Below are 18,632 nucleotides of genomic sequence, written 5' to 3'. Positions count from 1 at the left end.
TTTCCCTTAATTAAACTAAAATTAAACAATAAAACACCTATGAAATGTTTAAATCCAACCAGTTCAATCTATTTTATGTTGTCTTGTCTGGTTTACTATTGTCGTTCCTTTCAAGGCTTTGCAATAAAAAATAAAGGTGTTCTAGGTTATTAAGCAAGTGTTTATTGTCACGTAAGTAAAGTAAACACTTTATGCAAATACATATCGACGTAAAACGGTCACAACCTTTCCTCACAAATGTGGTAAGCCTTCAAAAAAATAAATTGAAACTACGCTTAATATTTTATTTTAAAATTCGTCTAAATCGCTAATTAATTAGCCATCACATCGTAAAATGGCTTCAGGATCTACAAAGGCCCTATCTGCAGTGTTAGGTGAGCTGGAAGAAGATTCGTCTCAGCTACAATTTCCGAAAGAATTCGAAAACGCTGAAACACTTTTAAATTCCGAAGTTCACATGTTGTTGGAACACAGAAAGACACAAAATGAAAACACAGAAGATGAACAAGAACTATCAGAGGTTTCTATTCACTTGGCCTATTAGTACTTTTTAACTAAGACTATTTAACTAAGAAAAAGGTATTTTTAACTAAAAAAAAAACGATACAATTATACAATAAGTAGACAAAAAAATAATATAAAGTAAGTTTGCTTAGACATGATTTACCTTAAAAAATGTTTTTTTTAAGATTGTTAGTTGGAACTGATACTGATTATATGATATATTATTTTTTAAGGTTTTTATGAAGACATTAAACTACACTCAACGATTTAGTCGCTTTAAAAATCGTGAAACAATTTCCAGCGTTCGACTTTTACTAATTCAAAAAAAACTTCACAAATTTGAACTCTCATCATTGGCTAATCTGTGTCCGGAGACTGCAGAAGAAGCAAAAGCGCTTATCCCGAGTTTAGAGGGAAGATTTGAAGATGAAGAGTTACAGCAAGTGTTGGATGATATACAAACTAAACGAAGTTTTCAGTGTTAACTTTAACGACATAAACGCCTTCACGAAGTTAAAAGAAAAAATGGTTTTTAACCAAAATAGTGTTTGGTCAACAACAAATTTTAATGCTAAACACATTAACCATGGGTAAACTTTGATCTACAGACTTTTAACATAGATAGATCATTACTTTACATTATGTGCCACCCTTTTTTTATTTTTTGTTAACTGGTTTCAATTTAATATGTTTTAAAATCTGGTTTTAAACTGTATTTGTAAATTTACCTTGTAAATTTAATATTTACTTCCAATTGCCACTTTATCTTTTTCTTATGTATGTTTTTATATTTTAGATTACACATAGGTTTAATTTTTTTTAATATTTAATTACTAACATGGTGTACTGACAATATTGGATATTAATAATGCCTGGCCAGCCAGCTGATGATCCCATAGTGGAAGTATGGGCAAGTAACATCGATGCTGAGTTTAAAGCAATTAGAAAAATCATCAAACAATATAATTATGTGGCAATGGTAAGTTTAAATATAAATTTTCATTGCATTTCTTTACATTGTAACCAATATTACATGAAAGTATATATAATCCATGGACATTTATTATCTTACTGATTTTAGGTATTCAAACATTTTAAATTTTATCTTTTTGTTTTCAAGGACACCGAATTTCCTGGTGTAGTTGCTAGACCTATTGGAGAATTTCGGACTAACTCAGATTACCAATACCAACTATTAAGATGTAACGTAGATATGCTGAAGATTATTCAACTTGGTCTTACTTTTATGAACGAGAAAGGAGAAACACCAGAAGGTGTTTCGACATGGCAATTTAACTTTAAATTCAACCTTACGTAAGTTAGTTCAGTTATTGAATAAGTGATAAGTTTGTAATAGTTTGGTAAATGTTGACATTTTTTAACAGCGAAGATATGTATGCACAAGACTCTATAGAATTATTACAAAACTGTGGAATCCAATTCAAACAACACGAAAGTGATGGCATCGAACCACTTTATTTTGCTGAACTTCTAATGACTTCTGGTATTGTGTTAATGGAGGATGTTAGTTGGGTGTCTTTCCACAGGTAAAAAATTAAATATTTTTGATTAAAAAGGTTATGTAATAATCTAAATGTTTATTAGCGGTTATGATTTTGGATATTTACTGAAGCTGCTTACGAATATCAACTTGCCTACAGATGAAACTAACTTTTTTGAGCTCCTTAAACTCTTTTTTCCAACCATTTATGATGTCAAATATTTAATGAAAAGTTGTAAGACATTAAAGGTAAACTAAATTGGAAGTCTGTTTGTTTAATTGATGGCAAAGTTTTAAAAGAAATTAAATTACCTTGTTGACTAGGGTGGTTTGCAAGAAGTTGCTGAACAATTAGAAGTAGAAAGAGTTGGAACTCAGCATCAAGCTGGGAGTGACAGTTTATTAACTGGATCTACTTTCTTTAGAATGAAAGAGGTAATCTACTAAGCATAACTTTTTACCTGGTTCTTTAATAATTTTTTAAGAAACAGTACATAAAAAGGTCTGTATTTGTCTTCTAAAGTGCCTAAAACTGATTTTTTAGAACTTTTTTGATGATGAAGCTGAGGTGATAAAATCTTCTGGTTTCTTATATGGACTTGGAAGTTCTTATGTTCAAAATGGGAACCCATACAGTGCAGAAGAATACAAGAAAAATACTTAAAATATCATTTAACCACCGACTTAAAAACTCAAACTCAACAAAATTTACCAAACTTTTACTTATTGTGCTTAATTTAACAAGAACTTTTATTTTAATAAACTCAAAGCAATGTTCATTGGCAATTTAAAATCACATCTATTATTTTGCAAACGCTTAAACAAACATCATAGCAGTTTAAATGCAAGCAACTTTCAACAATATACAGTGTTGAGATATTATGTGTAGTAAACGACAACAACAATTAATGAAAGTCATGTTTATTTGGAGGGGGGAAATTGCCTATGGGAATATTAATAAAATTAATATTAGGTTGTAATACAGTCTCGAAATACAAAGATAGTTGGTTAACTTTTACTGTGGATCTATCTAACTGTAAACTTGATTTACAAACAGCTTTTAAGACATGAAAGCAATTAATTACACTAATTATGTACAACAACCAAATCAGATACTTATTCTGTCCAATTAATCTAAATCCATGTCAACTTTTTCGCTTTCTGGTTTTTGTTCCTCTTTGGTTTGATTTTCATCCACAGATGACCCTTCCATTTTTTCTTCCGGTTTGCTCTCCTTCTCTGCAGGTTTTGCATCTTTGTTCTCTTCAGGGACTGGAGGGGGTTGCTCCTCCTTGGGTTTTGGTTTAGGGGTGTTCATAATTGGGTTACATTCACTGTTCAGTATCTGTTTTACATAAAAATAAATTTTAGGTTATTTTTTTGGCTTACATAATTGTATCTATCAAGGTTTAAGGGTTGTTTATGGTTTAAACATACTTAATACAATTGTTGCTTTACCTAAATATATAAATATTACTCGTATCTTCATTACTCGTATCTGACAATACATTATTAAAATTTGCTCATGAAATTTTCCCTTACCTTCAGTTTAGCTTTAATATCAGCAACAGTGACAGCAGGGTTTACTGAGTTGGGCAAATTCATTTGTTTCTGAAGACTCTCGTTGTACCAATTACTTGTTGACTGTACAGAATCTCTCACCTTCTTAACCTCTTTTTCTTCGATGTGGTCAAATTTTTCGTCCTAAAAAAAAACATTTCAGAAAGTTAAATTTTCCAACTATAAGTTAAAGATTTCTAATTAAATGTGTATAAGATGGGAATATTTCGTATTTACCTTTTCTGTGTAATTATGAAGAAACTTTGAGAATTTTTGTAATGCTGATCCAAGATGATTGAAAGCTTCTGGTCTTGCATTTGCCTCAGTAAACCTTTAAAAAATTAAACATAAAAGTAATTTAAAATTATTAAATGTACAATAACATAACTTGGAAAAAAATATAGTTGAATCATACATAAATACAAACAATTGGTAAAAAATATTTTTTTCCATAAACTTAGGCAAAACTTTTTATAAAGAACCCACCTTCTGATAATAGGATCACCCCACTTCTTAAGTGAAGCCAGCCTCTCAACATAAACTGACTTCTTTTCATCCTCCCCTTCTTCATACAACCAGTACTCAGTCTCTTCCATGTAGTTAGAAAAATTGGTTCTATCCTAAACATTTTTTTTTAAAAAAATTCACAGTAAATATTTGTATGGTAATTAAACTTCTCAATTCGGATAAAAAGTTGTATTATGATAGCAAATCAATAGAAATCAAGCCTTAAACCTATGGTCCAGTAAAAATCTTAATTTTTTTAACTAACCTCTTCGGATACAAATCCGTCATATTTTGCATGAACTTTTGCTCTCATATCATAAACATATTCCTCAACTGCATTTCTTGCATCAGACTTTTCCATTTCTTGTTTGTCGTTCACAATCATTTTAGACTGTAAATCAAATAAAAAATAATAAAAACCATTTAATAAGTTTAAAATAGGCAAAATAAATGCGACATTTTAACGGCAAATGTCATAAAAAATAGTTTTAATTATTGAGCTTTAAAATTTGTATTTTTACATTTTTGATAAAAATATACCTATAAAAACAAACATTCAACATTTTCAAACTTTAATATTTACCTCAGTTTCAAACATATTTTCAACTTGTTTTTGATCCACGTACAAATAAAAACTTGACTGAACATCAAGATTTATTGATTTCGTTTTAATCTTTTTCTTTTTTTCAACAACCTTTTCGGGTTCTTTGCCGTTGGTCTTAACTTCTGGTTCAGCTAAAAAATTTAAAAATTAGAAGTTAAGTTTTACTTACGGAGTTCTAATACTTTAAATGATTTTATTTCAAAAACATTACTTATTGTTTACTTAACTATTATAACCCTATTTCCTGCTACTAAACTATTGGATAATCCATTCTTGCAATAAGAATTAAAACTGAGTCAACCCCTTTAAGAATTTACTTAGATCTATACTTATCTTACCATTATTTGTGTCCATATTTTCCCCAGTTTCTTCTTTAGCCTCTGCATCAGCTGGAGGAGCCGCATCAGCTGGAGGAGCAGCATCCTTGGCATCAGCATTAACATCCATTGGAACCTAAGATTCATAGAAATTAAAAAAAAATTTAAAAACTTTTTTTAAACGTTTTTTTCAAGTATTTCCAACAAAGAAAGCATCACCTTACCCCAAAAACCTAAAAAAATGATTTTATTTAGAAGTCTTAAATAAATTAAATTTTAAGAAGTTACCTCAAGGTACGAATTAAGGTTTAAAAAATGATTCTCTAAAAATAAGGTCGCATTTTTAGACCAATAATTAGGCCCAAGTCATAATCTTCTTTTTTTATAACACTTGACGCGTTGCGTGGCATTTTTCAAATAGAACGTATTGTAAAACAATTGTTAATAATTTTTCGCACAAAAAACGCGTCATTTTTCATTACTTTAAGACATATATTTGTAAAAAACGATTTGCTAATTTTAAAATACGATTCGCTTTTAGCGAATAGCAACCCGTTATTTTGTTCCCTGTACCTGTTCCTTTTCATTCTCTCCATTAACTTGTTTGGTTTCAGTTTCTTCTTTGTTTTCTTTATTTTCTTTCACCTCATTCGTTTCCATCAGTTCTTCCTCAACCACTTCAGTTACCTTAAGGTTGAATATGAAATTTATAAATTAAACCGGGTAAAATTTTTTGGTCACTTTCAATCTGGTTATAAAAAAAATGTTCGTATAATAAAAAATATTCTTATTGTGAAGTCAATACAGTAATGCATAAAATTTTAAAATAATACTAAATCCAATATCTACTTCATATTCCTACTTATTACCTTCTGTGTGACGCAGGCTTCCACTACATTTATTATTCCATTAATGTTCATTCGGACTTTAACTTTTACTTTAGCTGGATTATCATCAACAGTTGGAAGGTTGTTATTGATGTTGAATGAAGCTTTATAGAAAAAAAATTGTTTAATGTCTTAAATGCCTGGAGTTAAAATTAACAAAAAGGAGGTTTAATTTATTTTTGTTAACATCTTTTTCTTTTTGTACGTATCTTTATCCTCGATGTGGGAAAGTCGAATGAGCGACTTAAACATAGAGTAACATCAGTTACTCCGACCCAGTCTCGAGTTGCCTGTGGCAGTTTGGGATATTATAGATTATAATTGCCCGATAATCATGCTGCTGATTAAGTGCCGGCTCAGCAGAAGTTCATACCGTTTATAGTGCCATATTTAAGAGCGCTACAGCATGAGATTAGTGAGGAACCCACGACCTCATGGTGGTGTAACAAATGTTCTTACCACCGGTTTCTTAATGACTGTTCACACACACCAACTAACCTATATCAGCACGGGGAAAATTAATTTCTCCTGGTTTGGTATATTCGGTATAAAGACTAAACGGTTCTTTCCTCATAAAAGTAATCATTTTTGAAAATGGACTGGCATGGTGCAGGGGGAAAATTTCCATATTACTAAACACAGAAAATTTCAAATCTTTAGTTTGCAATTTTTATCCATGATTTTTTATACGACATTTTTTGCATATTAAAATAACCAGAATGCACTAAACATATTTAATTTATTTATTTACTATATTCGTGTTTTCACGTTTTGATCAAACATAATTTAATTTTTGAAATGTTTATTTAGTCTTGAAAAATAATAAACAAACATGGAGATGTCTACCCGTTATCTTCATTAGCATCCGACCACAACAAGGAGATAGAGTACGGACATGATTCAATGATCGTAAAATCTCGAACTTTTAATGTTGGTGACAACATTGCACCCTAATAAATAAATATTTAAAAAAAATTTATGTTTTTATGTATTGTATATACCAATATGTTTCCATAAAATGGCAAAAAATTTGAACAAAACTGTTAAATAAAAGATTGTTTTTTTAATTAGAAATTGGCCTGTGGTGATAATTTTCTATCGTAAAGATAACTTGTGCTTTGTAAATATTTACTTAACCTCATGTATCAAAATTTTGTTTACAGAACAATTTAAACATATATACAAAAATCCCTAGTTTTAAATTATATTTACTCTAATTTGTGGTCAGTTTATTTAAACAAAAACTTAACTACCAACAGTTACAGTTGATGTTTGTATTAAATTTACAAACAATGGCAAAGTAATTCAAAAATTTATAAAAAAAAAAAATTTTTTTCGTATTTTATACAAAAATTTGTCAGCCCATGACCCTATACACAGATTGGTAATTAAATCATAGCAGAAAAGACAAAATATAGGAAAAACAAACAAATTTTACCTGAAGAGCACAACCCCTAGCTACAGCCTCATCAGCATTTAATGTTGTGCTGGGTTCAGTTCCAAAAACTTTAACAATACCCGCTTTCACTGCTGGTATTCTAGTACTTCCTCCAACTATCTCAACAGCAAATATATCCTCCTTTGTCAGTTCTGTGCAAAAAATATTAAGTTAATTGTAATTTAAAAATATTGTTTTTTTTTCTGAATTTAAAAGTGCTTTATATTCAAATTTATTTGTGATTATTTTTAACTAAAAAAAAAACAGCCTAAATTAACTTACTGGCATCTTGCATTACTTTTAAGAGCGGGATTGGAACTCTTGCTAAAAGTGGACCACACAGTTCTTCAAATGTTGATCTAAAATAAAATAAACACAGTCATACCTCTGGTACTAATATAAATCCATCTTTAAAAAAATAATTTTAATACCAAATTTTTACATATAATCTACCCTTGAATATATTCATCACTTAAACTCTGAAAAAAAAGTTATTTAAATACCTGTTAAGAGACCCTCTTACATCCTTATCATCCATTAAACACTCAATATTTATCGTCATATTGCCAGAATTTGCAGATATTTGTTTCTTCAACCTTTCACATTCTGTCAGAACCCGGAGAGTTGCTCTTACATTGGTTTTAATATCAATCTTGTATTTATCCTGAAAAACAAAGTTAATACCAATTTTCATAAAGGAATATATATTCACTATTCAGTTTTTTATTTAATTTTTAATTTGATTACCGAAACTGTAGTTTCTTATTCTGTGTGTAATTTTTGTTAACAAATTGTTTTAACGATGAAATTAGTTTTAGTTGTCATTACCTTAAATTCTACAGCAAAATGTTCCATTAAAACTCGATCGAAATCTCTTCCACCAAGGCTACTGTCAAAAGCTGTTGCCAATACCTTGATAATATAAAACAGTACACAAATTATAAAAATACAAATGCTAAGTCAGTTAAAAAAGGTAAGAGTGTTTTTATTTATAAACCCTGTTTAAAACAGAGTTTGCCTATTTTTTAACCTTTAATCTTCCTTTATTAAAAGCAACAGCAGCAACTTGCATGGAAGAGTGACCCATGTCAACAAATACAACCACCCTCGACTTTTCTTCCTGAGCTGGAAGATCTTGTTTGTAGAAACCATAAGACAGGGCAACTAAAAATCAAAAAATATTTTTTCAATATTTTCAGATAAATAAATTAATTTTTTACAGTTTTATTGAACTAAAACACTACAAAATTTTTAAAAGCGAAGCACAACCTAATCGACAGTAAAAGCACTTAAGTAGCCAGTTACAGAATAAATTTTAAAATGTACTAATAAAAAAGTTTTACTTGATGTTGTATCGCTTAGCAACCTTAAACAGTTAAGCCCAGCAATTTTGGTTGCATTTAAGTATGTCAACCGCTCCGTATTGGTAAAAAAGACAGGAACCTAACAAAATAAAAAACCATATTAAAAATTTATTAATCTATTTGTAAAAAAAACAAATTTTTTGTAGATTTATTTAATAAACCGATATCACAGCATCTTGCACAGGTTTTTTCAAGTTCATTTCTGCAACTTTTTTCAGTTTGGTTAAGAGCATTCCCAAAATTTGTTCGATGCCGAACTGTGTCACTTCACCTCCATACAAGACCTAAAAAATACAAATTATTTAAAAAATGGGTTTACATTTTTTACAAGGAAAAAAATGCATTACCTTACAAAAATATTTATTGATTTATTTCCGCAAAATGTTTTGTTTTTTAAATTAATAAATTTTTATTTTAAAAACAAGAGCAACAAGATTTTGTTGCTATATAAATAGCTTAATACAAGTTTTTATAAAAGGTAAAAATACCTCAACACCAGTTCCACCGTTTGGCATTTCAACGACCTTGTATGGAAGTTTTTTCATCTCATTTTGAATATAAGGATCTTGAAAAGGTCGACCAATTAACCGTTTAAAATTTGAGATTGTGTTTTTGTAATTCGAGACAATCTGAAATAAAAATAAAAGAATGAGTAGAAAATAGAACAAAACTGTGAATTTTACAGGAAAACTAGTTAATTACTTGAGATTTTGCTGCAGTACCAAGAATTCTTTCCTTGCTTGTTAAAGATACAATCGCTCTAAAATCAATAATTTTATTAATTACCAAATTTTTATTTTATTATTTACCAAATTGTTAAAGTTTACCAGTTTGGAAAGTATGGCAGTTTTCGACAAGATGTCGTGCTTGCAAGTGTAAAAAATGGCGTGATTGTGCGAGCACGCATACTCTGATTTTCAGTCTTCGCGTGCATGTGTGATTTATGTTGGCGTGTTTTATTTAAATTTGGTTTAAATATACGAGACATCAGTATTGCATGTGCGCAAATTTTTTTAAAAACCAGGCAAATTTTTTACCCTCGTGCGTGCATGCTGCCCCCCTATCCAGACTGGGTTACAAGTAATATTATACACTTATAGATAGTGAAAACATTAAATAAACAAAGTTAGCAAACAAATAAACAGGTATTTAATTAAATTTACTATTTTACCTATTTCAATTATTTATATTTTTCAAATTACACATATATAATCCTACACTTGTACAACTTAGATACTTACAAAGTGTTGCGATCGCTAAATTCGTTGGCGATTGTCTCAATTCCCCCCAACCGAGGAACTCCGATATAACAAGAAAGATTGCCCACATCACAACCAATCACCGACATTGTGAGTTATTAAAAGATGTTCGAATACAAAAATGAAATGAACCAAAAAGTAAAACAACCTAACAAGATGTTGAAACTGTTGAATGTCAGTTGAAGTACAAATCTAGCAAAAATAAAAATCATTTATACGTCAAAATTTTTATATATATACAAAAAGTTTTATAACCATATAAATTAATAATAGTTGATAGTAAAAAAACACGACATCGATACCAACAGACCAAGGTTTTCTTAGAGTTCTATTATAAAGTGAACTGCTTAACTCAATAAAACTCATTTAATTACTTATAAGTCCAAAAATAAAACACTATATCAATAAACAAACTATTAAACTTAATATATAAGGCTTTAGGTTAAAACAACGAGACACTTCTCGATTTTTCTAAACAGATTAATAATTTCGTTATAACGAAAGCACGTTGATTAAAATCCATAAGGTCACTAGAGGGTTTTGTTTATAAATTGATTTCCGAAAGCAAAAAAAAATTATTGATTTTGAAACTAAACGAACACAACACGGCAAATTCATAAATTCACAAACACTATTAATTAAAGTTTTAAATTTAAAATAAAATTTTAGCTATATACACCAAAAACCATGCTTTATTAAATTATTGTATAACTTGTGATTAGCTTGGTATTTTGGTTTACATGCGTTTATGTTATCAAAACTAACAAAACTGCACTATTTCGAAATCAAAAAATATTTTTAGGTTAGAACTTTGGCTTAAACTAGGTTATTTTGCTATAACTACGTAAGCGTAACAGTGATCTACATATTTAAAAACAACTTCACGTTCTTCACGTTCCAACAACTTCACGTTCTTCAACTATTGCTTCTTCAACGTGGTTGGCGATTTAAGAAAATTTTCTACCCTTAAACCAACTATCGTAGTCTTAATCGTTTTGTAAACTTCTTTAAAAAAATTATACTTTCTGTTTTTTGTAATGTCAAAAACAAAATCTATTTATTAATCAATTTTATTACAAAATGTTGATGATAAACTTTATCAAAACGCGGCAAATAGATTTAGCTAACAGTTGATGCGTGACAAATATGATTTTTGTTTACATCATGATCACATTAACAAATCAGATTGATCTTTATTACTTATGCTAATTAATTATGTCTACGAAGTTATAACCCTTTTAAAAAGCTTTTTATAATAGTTTACTTGTAATGCAGAAATGTGTTAATTTTTCAGTTTTTTAATGGAGTTTGAATAGAGGCGATTTATAAAAAACGAAATGCTGCTTTATCAGTCTGTCAGTTTATTAGTTATATTGATAATAAATAAAAGTTTGTGTAAAGCTTTCTATCTGCAAATTTTATTAACGAATTCTTCTATTATAGCAATTTAGTAGTTTATAGTATAAAAATGAATGATGAATGTGTATCTGAAAGCCTTAACGAAGATGTAGTAAGTAACCTGCCGAAAAAATCGATTTTGTCCAGGAAACGAAGGGAATCAGAAAGTCTAGTTTTCGATGATGGGACTAACACTTTTTTTTGGAGAGCACACACTGTCACTGTGCTTCTAATTGTGATCATTGGATTAGTATATGAAGTATTTTTTGACAAGCAACAGGACGATAAGGAATACAATGTGAAAAGAGGTATTATAGCTGGTGCTTTTATGTTTTTGTCGTTCGGTATAACACAGGCAAAGGATGGTCCTTTTATAAGACCTCATCCTGCTTTTTGGAGGTTGGTTTTGTGTTTGAGTGTTCTTTATGAACTTGGTTTAGTTTTTCTTCTTTTTCAATCAGTTTCTTATGCAAGGGAACTTCTAACCTATGTGGATCCAAATCTAAATCAACCAATGGATTATAAAAGTTATGGTGGTTCTTGTACTGTATGGGATCCAGGCCATCCAGATGGTCCGATGCACAATATTATGGATAAAATGGATGGTTTTGTAATTGCCCATTTAATTGGCTGGTTTTGTAAAGCTTTAATTTTACGTGATTTTTGGCTAACAAATATTATCAGTTTTGTATTTGAGCTACTTGAATATACTTTTGAACACCAACTTCCCAATTTTTCTGAATGTTGGTGGGACCATTGGTTATTAGATTTTTTATTTTGCAATGGATTGGGCATTTTCTTTGGACTAAAACTTGTTCGATATCTATCGATAAGAGAATACCAGTGGTTTGGAATTTGGAAGATTAAATCCTATGGTGGTAAAATGAAAAGGGTTGTTGGCCAGTTTGGGCCTTACAGCTGGGTTCAATTTCGTTGGAAACCTACGGAGAGTCTTGCCAGATGGTTATTTGTATCATTGGTAACATTTATGTTTTTACTAGCTGAACTTAACACTTTTTATTTAAAGTTTGTTTTATGGGTGCCACCCGATCACCCGTTTGTACTGTGTCGACTGGTGTTTATTCTATTTGTTGGTGCAGTGGGAGTTCGTGAAGCCTACGACTTTCTTTCCTATCCAAACAATGTACTTGGACAACAGGCCTGGATGGCTGCTGCGATTATAAGTACAGAATTTATGATTGTCGTTAAGTTTGGCCCTGAAATTTTATCTTTACCCTTTCCAAACTATGTAAAATGGTTTTGGTTTACTATGATAGCCTTGTATGTGTTGTGGTCGGTTTGGAAATTTCAGTTCAAGTTTCCTAGATGTCGGCAGTGGTTTAAAGAACTTTTTAAATATTCTAAAATCGAAATTAGGATGTCGGATTCGGCAAGTGATTTTAGTGAAGATGGCGCAACTTTATCAGATATAGATTTGCAATCAAAAAATTCTTTAAGAAAAAGAAATAATGCATCAAGGGCAAAAAAGGAAAAAGGTGCTGATTAAAATTAATTTAATTTGAAAAAAACAATCTGTACAAAATGCCAATAATAGCCTAACTGTTTCTTATATCGTTTTTTTTTGTAATTGTATGTGGTATACTAATTCAAAAATTGTTTATTATTTAATGTTTTTGATAATTTGCTTCGCTTGCTTCTTTTTTAGATATTTACAAATATTATGCATGTTATTTTAAAATCTTCAAAAATGTAAATTTATTTTTTAATAGTGCAAATGTAAAACCAAAACCTACACAACATAAAACCTACTCTATTTTTTTAAGCATTTCTTTTTGCTATTGATTTTATGTTTTTTAATTTTTTATTTTTTAAAACAATTGCTAACAACTTTATGAGTAGTTGTTAATTTTTTCTTCAATTTTAATTTTTGTGTTACTAATACCTAAATGTCTGTTTTTATGTGATTTGCAATATCTAGTGTAGAAGATACATCTTTTTAAACATTGTTATGCTAACGTCTAAAGTTATATTTTTAAGCTTTGTAAAAATAAGTTGGTTATAGTATGGATTAAATAGCTCCTTGACAGACATCGAAATAATCACTATTAATACCAAAGCGAACGAAGAATTTTTGGCTCTCTCAATTTAAAAGGAAGGTATTACAATTTCTTTTTTTTTATATTTTTTAATTATTTAAACAAACAACCATTGTGTACGTTTTTTGATTTACTAGGTTTTAACTAGGTTTTACTAGCTTGTTAAATAATTTATCATTATATCTGTTGTAAAATATAATAAATTTTAATAGAAAAAATATAATTTTACCTAAGTGATCACAACATGGTTTATTATTACAGGATATTCAAGAGGAAAGCACTTGTTTTGTTTTTATTTAATTACCAGCTAATTTTGTCTAATAAAAATAGCTATTTTCTTTCAGAAATATTAGTATCAGTTATTCAAATGCAATTGATGTTAAAAATAACTAGGTTATTTTCTAAGAGAAAAAATATACAGAACCAATAAATATAAAGTGAATATATATTACTTAATTTTCTATAGGTGGTAATACAAAAGCAAATTATATATAACTTAAAAAAACAGTTATAGTATTTATTTTAATAGATATTAGATAGTAATAATCGATTTCAATGTTTTGGAAAATGTCGTCCAAAAATGGAAAAAGACCAAGAAGTTTATCATCTAGTAAAGAAACAGATTCATTTTTTTGGATATTAGCAAAATCGTTACTAATTTTATTTGGAGTCGTATTTTTTTTGGCATTCTTCGCCTTTTCTGTGGAAAATCACACTGACCACAACAATAATGTAAGGAAGGGCAGCTACGCTGTCTTTGCTACAGCATTTGTGTTAATATTGTACAGAAAAACTCAGGGAATAAATGGGCCTTTCATAAAACCTCATCCCACATTTTGGGGGGTCGTGTTATGTTTAGGTGTTCTTTATGAACTTGGTTTAGTTTTTCTTCTTTTTCAATCAGTTTCTTATGCAAGGGAACTTCTAACTTATCTGGATCCAAATCTTAACCAACCAATAGATTATAAAAGTTATGGTGGTTTTTGTACTTTATGGGATTCAGGGCATCCAGATGGTCCGATGCACAATATTATGGATAAAATGGACAGTTTTGTGTTTTCTCATTTTATTGGCTGGCTTGTTAAAGCTTTGATTTTGCGTGATTATTGGAGCACAAATTTATTAAGTTTTGGTTTTGAGTTAGCAGAATATACTTTTGAACACCAACTTCCCAATTTTTTTGAATGTTGGTGGGACCATTGGGTAATGGATTTTCTTCTTTGCAATGGGTTAGGCATTTTCATTGGAATGAAACTGATTGATTATTTTTCAATGAAAAGATATCATTGGTTTAGATCTCGAAAGGAAGATTTATATCCCAGAAAAATAAAAGGAGTTGTTGAACAAACTGGAGCAGCTAGTTGGATTCAATTGCGTTGGAGAAATTTTAATGACTTTGCCCGCTGGGTATTTGTTAGTTTTGTAATGTTATTCTTTACCCTCGCCGACCTTAACGTTTTTTATTTAAAATTTTTGCTCTGGCTTCCGCCAACTCATTTTATCAATCTTTCACATTTAATTTTAATTGCAATTTTAGGGCTACCTGCTATAACTGAAGGTTATAATTATGTCACCGGACAAACTGAACAGCCAGGCCAGTTTTGTTTTTTGATTAATCTTATTTTTGCAACTGAGTTTTTAGTTGTTATAAAATATGGCTCCGATTTATTACTTCAACCTATGCCAATCTATATGCAATGGTTTTGGTCTGCATTTCTTGGTGTATATGTGTTTATCACAATTTTTAAAATTCAAATAACGATTCCTAGTTGGTTTAAAAAACTTCAAATTTTCAAATCTAAAATTGTAGCTTCAGATTCAGAAAATGAATTTAGTGAAGATGAGGCGACATTATCTGATATAGAATTAAGGTCGAGAAATATTTTGAGAAAACGAGTAATTTTTGCACAAAGTAAAACTTTCTTTAACTAAAATAACTAATTTATTTTTGGTTAATATTCAAAACAAATTTTTGCAATTGGGTTTGTTACTTTTTAAAATTTGTTTTAACTTTTCACAAAATAACTATATGCATATCTTAATTAACCGTAGAAAAAGCCTATATTTATATTTTACAGTATGTGTTTGCTTATTGTTTATATATATATACAAATTATTTAAAAAAAAAATTTGTCGCAATGTAATTAAAATTATAAATATTATTTGGATATATATATTAGTGAACTACTTTTTATTTTATTTAAACTAAATGTATGTTTTGTTTATTAGATTCATCTGCATAGTTAGGTAATAATTTTAAACTTTAAGAATGAATCCTGCTGCTGATGGATCGTATATGGCCAGCCAATGGGAGCTGCCAAGCTTCAGCAAACCTGAAGGAAGACCTAAAAGAAACAAAACCCACAGGAGCGTGACTTTGATGGTTGATGAGAACAACTTTGGAAATCAGTCCAGAATTTCTTTTTCGGACTTTAAAGCAGGTCGAGAAGTGGCATCGACGCCTGCAGTATCAGCGAGATATCAAGCACAAGATCGATCTCAAATTAATTTGTCGGAATCTCACTTTGAATCTACAGTTTTAAATTTTGACGTTACGCGCCAGTTGTTAGAACCACAAACCCCATCCAAGTTCAAATCATTTCGACAAGTTGAAAATAAAAATGAGGAGGAACCCACAAGTCTATATGTGGAATTTAAAAACTGTTTGGCCAAATTTGACAACATCACAGAGGTTTTTGACGTCGTCGATGCCTTTCAAGAGGTTTGCGAAGACCACGAAAATCTTTTACACAACTGTGGGTACGAGAGTGGTGAGGATATAGAGAGAATGTTGCACAACGAGAAACAGACATGGAGACTTGTGTCATGTCTTTATAAGGATCGTTTAGCAGTTTCATCCCAAGATGAAAACATGAATGCGGACTGTATTGAATACATCTGTGAGAACGAGGCTGTTGAGAAATATTTTCAAGAGGATTCTGACATCAGGCAAGCACAGATTGTTATTGATTGGTTGGAACAAATTGCAGCAAACAATCTAGGTGACATAACCAACCAAATGAAACATTATGCTGGTCGTGTTGCATGCGAAAACACTCTTCATAAACTCAAGCAAGGCAAGCAAAGAGGATTAGATACAACTGGGATGATTGAGCTTGACCCAGATGCACCAATTCGTAGTGGTAAACATTTAGAAGACTTGGACGTTGAGGATGAAGATCGGCTTTTAAAATGTATTTTTTCACTACTGCGTGCTGGTAAAATCGATCTAGCTGAAGATATGTGTGTAACACATGGACAACCATGGCGTGCTGCTAGCTTAGAGGGTTGGAGGCTATATCAGGACCCAAACATGGCAAAGGCAAATGAAGATAGTGCCCGAAGTAACGTGGAAGGTAACGCTTACAGATCTTTGTGGAAAATTGCAAGCTGGGAAATGTCAAATGATGAACAGTACAGTATACGTGAGCGTGCAATTTATGGTGCCCTGACTGGAAACTTAAAGTCAATGTTAGCTGTTTGCACATCGTGGCATGATTATGTTTGGGCTTATTTTAAAACTCTTGTTGATGTAACCATGGAACAAAAATTAAGTCAAATCCCAAATTTACGAACACCGTGGCCTAAAGACACAATGAAACAACTGATGTCGATGCCAGAAGAGTACCTGGAGCAAAATGTCGACTTATCTGATATTTCGTCCCTATTTCAATCCATTTCCAGTTCTCATGATTCTGAAATTCGTAAAAATGCAGAAAATCCTTATCATCTCATACAGAAATATCTCATCGTTAATGACATCAAGTCCCTGGCAGAAGAAGTCACTACTTGGCTTCAACAGGATATCCATCCACAAGTGTTGAGGTTCGTTGTTCACTTGCTTGTTTACCTGAAGAGTATTAGAGTTGATCTTGATACAAATCATTACAACCAGATTATTGAATCTTATGTTTCGAAGCTTATGGTGGATGAAAGGTTGGGGGAGCTCGTTGCAGTATATGCAGGGTTTTTACCCAGGGAATTACAGACTTCAATGTATGCTACATTCCTCGAGAGCATACAAGAATCTGAGCTGAGAAAGGAGTATTTACAACAAGCTGATGCGGCAGGGTTGGATGTTCCAGCTGTTACTAAAATGGTGGTTGAAAGAATTCGAAGTTATAACAATGTTGAGGTCATTCCAGCTACTGCTAACGATACTTTAATTGAGCCCACAATTTCACAAAGTGATAAGGAAAAAATAAACGCAATAGAGTGGCTCGTGTACGATAAATCCCAGCGTGCCGAGGCAATAAAGCAGAGCAATGCTGTCATGCGAAGTTTTCTGGGTGCTAGAAACTACAGATCTGTAGCGGAAGTATTTGAAAAAATACCAGTTGACTCTGTTGATATTGCTTGCAAGGAGTGGACTGCAAGATCCCACACAGATCAAATACCTCCAGAATTGAACAACGCAATTCGTGAACATTTATGCTTTAAAGCTTACCTGAGTGCCCAGAAATGTTTCAAAGATTGGTTTAAACATTTTCACAGCAATAAACCTAAGCAACATGTTGTTTCCGATATTCAAGCGTCATCCATATTTGGAAGTGTGAGTATTTCTGATCTTGTTGCGGAGGAACACAAGTTGAAGAAGTATGAAGAGGAAGTACATCGATGGGAAGAGCAACTTAAACATCTTTGCGAGACGGCAGAGTCGAAAATATTTGAAGTTCTTTTATTTCCCGAAGGTTGGTTCGTCGATTTAAACTCAAGCGAGATCGTATCCGAAGAAGATGAGGAAGCCACCACTAGGGTGCACCAGATGAAACTTTTACGAGAGCTGTGTATACCCAATTTATGTGATTTGTTGCTTAATGTTTTTACAAATACAAAAAGTCACATAATGCAATGTATGAAGCTTGCAAATGTTATTGCTTCGGAAGGGAACAAAATTTATCAATTATTTTCTGAGGAGGATGGAAGAAAAATCTTAGGAAGACTACAAGATGCAATGGTGGAATCAACTGAGTTTTTATAAATTAAACCAATTTAAAAAAATCAATTTTTGTAGTTCTTTTGTACTTTTACAACTAGTCAAAAAATAAGTTAAATTTTAAAAATAAACAAAATCTTTAAAATAAAATATTTTTCAACCTTCTTAGGTACTGTAAATTCTGAAATAATTTTTTTTATAGTAAATTTATTATTGTGTTTCAAATTAATTTTTTCTAATTTCACTGCCAATAAAATTTTTGTATTAATAAAACTTTAAAAATTGTTGTTTCATTTATTA

At 30.7% G+C, this 18,632-nt stretch overlaps 5 protein-coding genes and 1 pseudogene across 6 annotated transcripts; 5 read left to right on the top strand and 1 right to left on the bottom strand.

Annotated features, from left to right (window-relative positions):
- Positions 1-242: 242 nt before the first annotated feature.
- On the top strand, positions 243-1,301 carry LOC145763169 (DNA-directed RNA polymerase II subunit RPB4-like). Its single transcript, XM_082574736.1, has 2 exons — positions 243-520; positions 738-1,301. The coding sequence occupies exons 1-2, from the start codon at positions 335-337 to the stop codon at positions 987-989; spliced, it is 438 nt and encodes a 145-aa protein (XP_082430862.1). The 5' UTR covers positions 243-334; the 3' UTR covers positions 990-1,301.
- On the top strand, positions 1,299-2,934 carry LOC145763153 (CCR4-NOT transcription complex subunit 7-like). The gene is made up of 6 exons (XM_082574735.1): positions 1,299-1,483; positions 1,625-1,818; positions 1,890-2,051; positions 2,110-2,254; positions 2,330-2,440; positions 2,550-2,934. The coding sequence occupies exons 1-6, from the start codon at positions 1,373-1,375 to the stop codon at positions 2,667-2,669; spliced, it is 843 nt and encodes a 280-aa protein (XP_082430861.1). The 5' UTR covers positions 1,299-1,372; the 3' UTR covers positions 2,670-2,934.
- On the bottom strand, positions 2,713-10,306 carry LOC145763137 (heat shock 70 kDa protein 4-like). Its single transcript, XM_082574733.1, has 21 exons — positions 9,924-10,306; positions 9,385-9,442; positions 9,171-9,311; positions 8,844-8,966; positions 8,662-8,761; positions 8,349-8,482; positions 8,147-8,230; positions 7,822-7,982; positions 7,601-7,677; positions 7,319-7,470; positions 6,727-6,830; positions 6,379-6,512; positions 5,863-5,984; positions 5,567-5,680; positions 5,015-5,129; positions 4,656-4,807; positions 4,338-4,463; positions 4,052-4,185; positions 3,803-3,896; positions 3,548-3,709; positions 2,713-3,350 (listed from the first exon to the last, which is right to left on the bottom strand). The coding sequence occupies exons 1-21, from the start codon at positions 10,028-10,030 to the stop codon at positions 3,135-3,137; spliced, it is 2,610 nt and encodes an 869-aa protein (XP_082430859.1). The 5' UTR covers positions 10,031-10,306; the 3' UTR covers positions 2,713-3,134.
- A 1,096-nt stretch (positions 10,307-11,402) lies between these two features.
- Positions 11,403-13,084, top strand: LOC145745192 (phosphatidylserine synthase 2-like). Its single transcript, XM_082563202.1, has one exon. It carries the CDS (start codon positions 11,410-11,412, stop codon positions 12,844-12,846), a length of 1,437 nt encoding a protein of 478 aa, XP_082419328.1. The 5' UTR covers positions 11,403-11,409; the 3' UTR covers positions 12,847-13,084.
- Positions 13,085-13,239: 155 nt separating this feature from the next.
- On the top strand, positions 13,240-15,449 carry LOC145745202 (phosphatidylserine synthase 2 pseudogene; annotated as a pseudogene). The gene is made up of 2 exons (XR_014281250.1): positions 13,240-13,456; positions 13,658-15,449. The product of XR_014281250.1 is annotated as a phosphatidylserine synthase 2 pseudogene (transcript).
- A 163-nt stretch (positions 15,450-15,612) lies between these two features.
- On the top strand, positions 15,613-18,607 carry LOC145752030 (nuclear pore complex protein Nup107-like). The gene has a single exon (XM_082568220.1). It carries the CDS (start codon positions 15,666-15,668, stop codon positions 18,375-18,377), a length of 2,712 nt encoding a protein of 903 aa, XP_082424346.1. The 5' UTR covers positions 15,613-15,665; the 3' UTR covers positions 18,378-18,607.
- The last annotated feature ends 25 nt before the right edge of the window (positions 18,608-18,632 follow it).

The sequence above is a fragment of the Corella eumyota genome, chromosome 1 (assembly GCF_963082875.1).
Source record: "Corella eumyota chromosome 1, kaCorEumy4.1, whole genome shotgun sequence".
Lineage (NCBI taxonomy): Eukaryota > Metazoa > Chordata > Ascidiacea > Phlebobranchia > Corellidae > Corella > Corella eumyota.
Note: the sequence above shows the minus strand (reverse complement) of the source record. Positions and strands in the feature narration are given on the sequence as shown.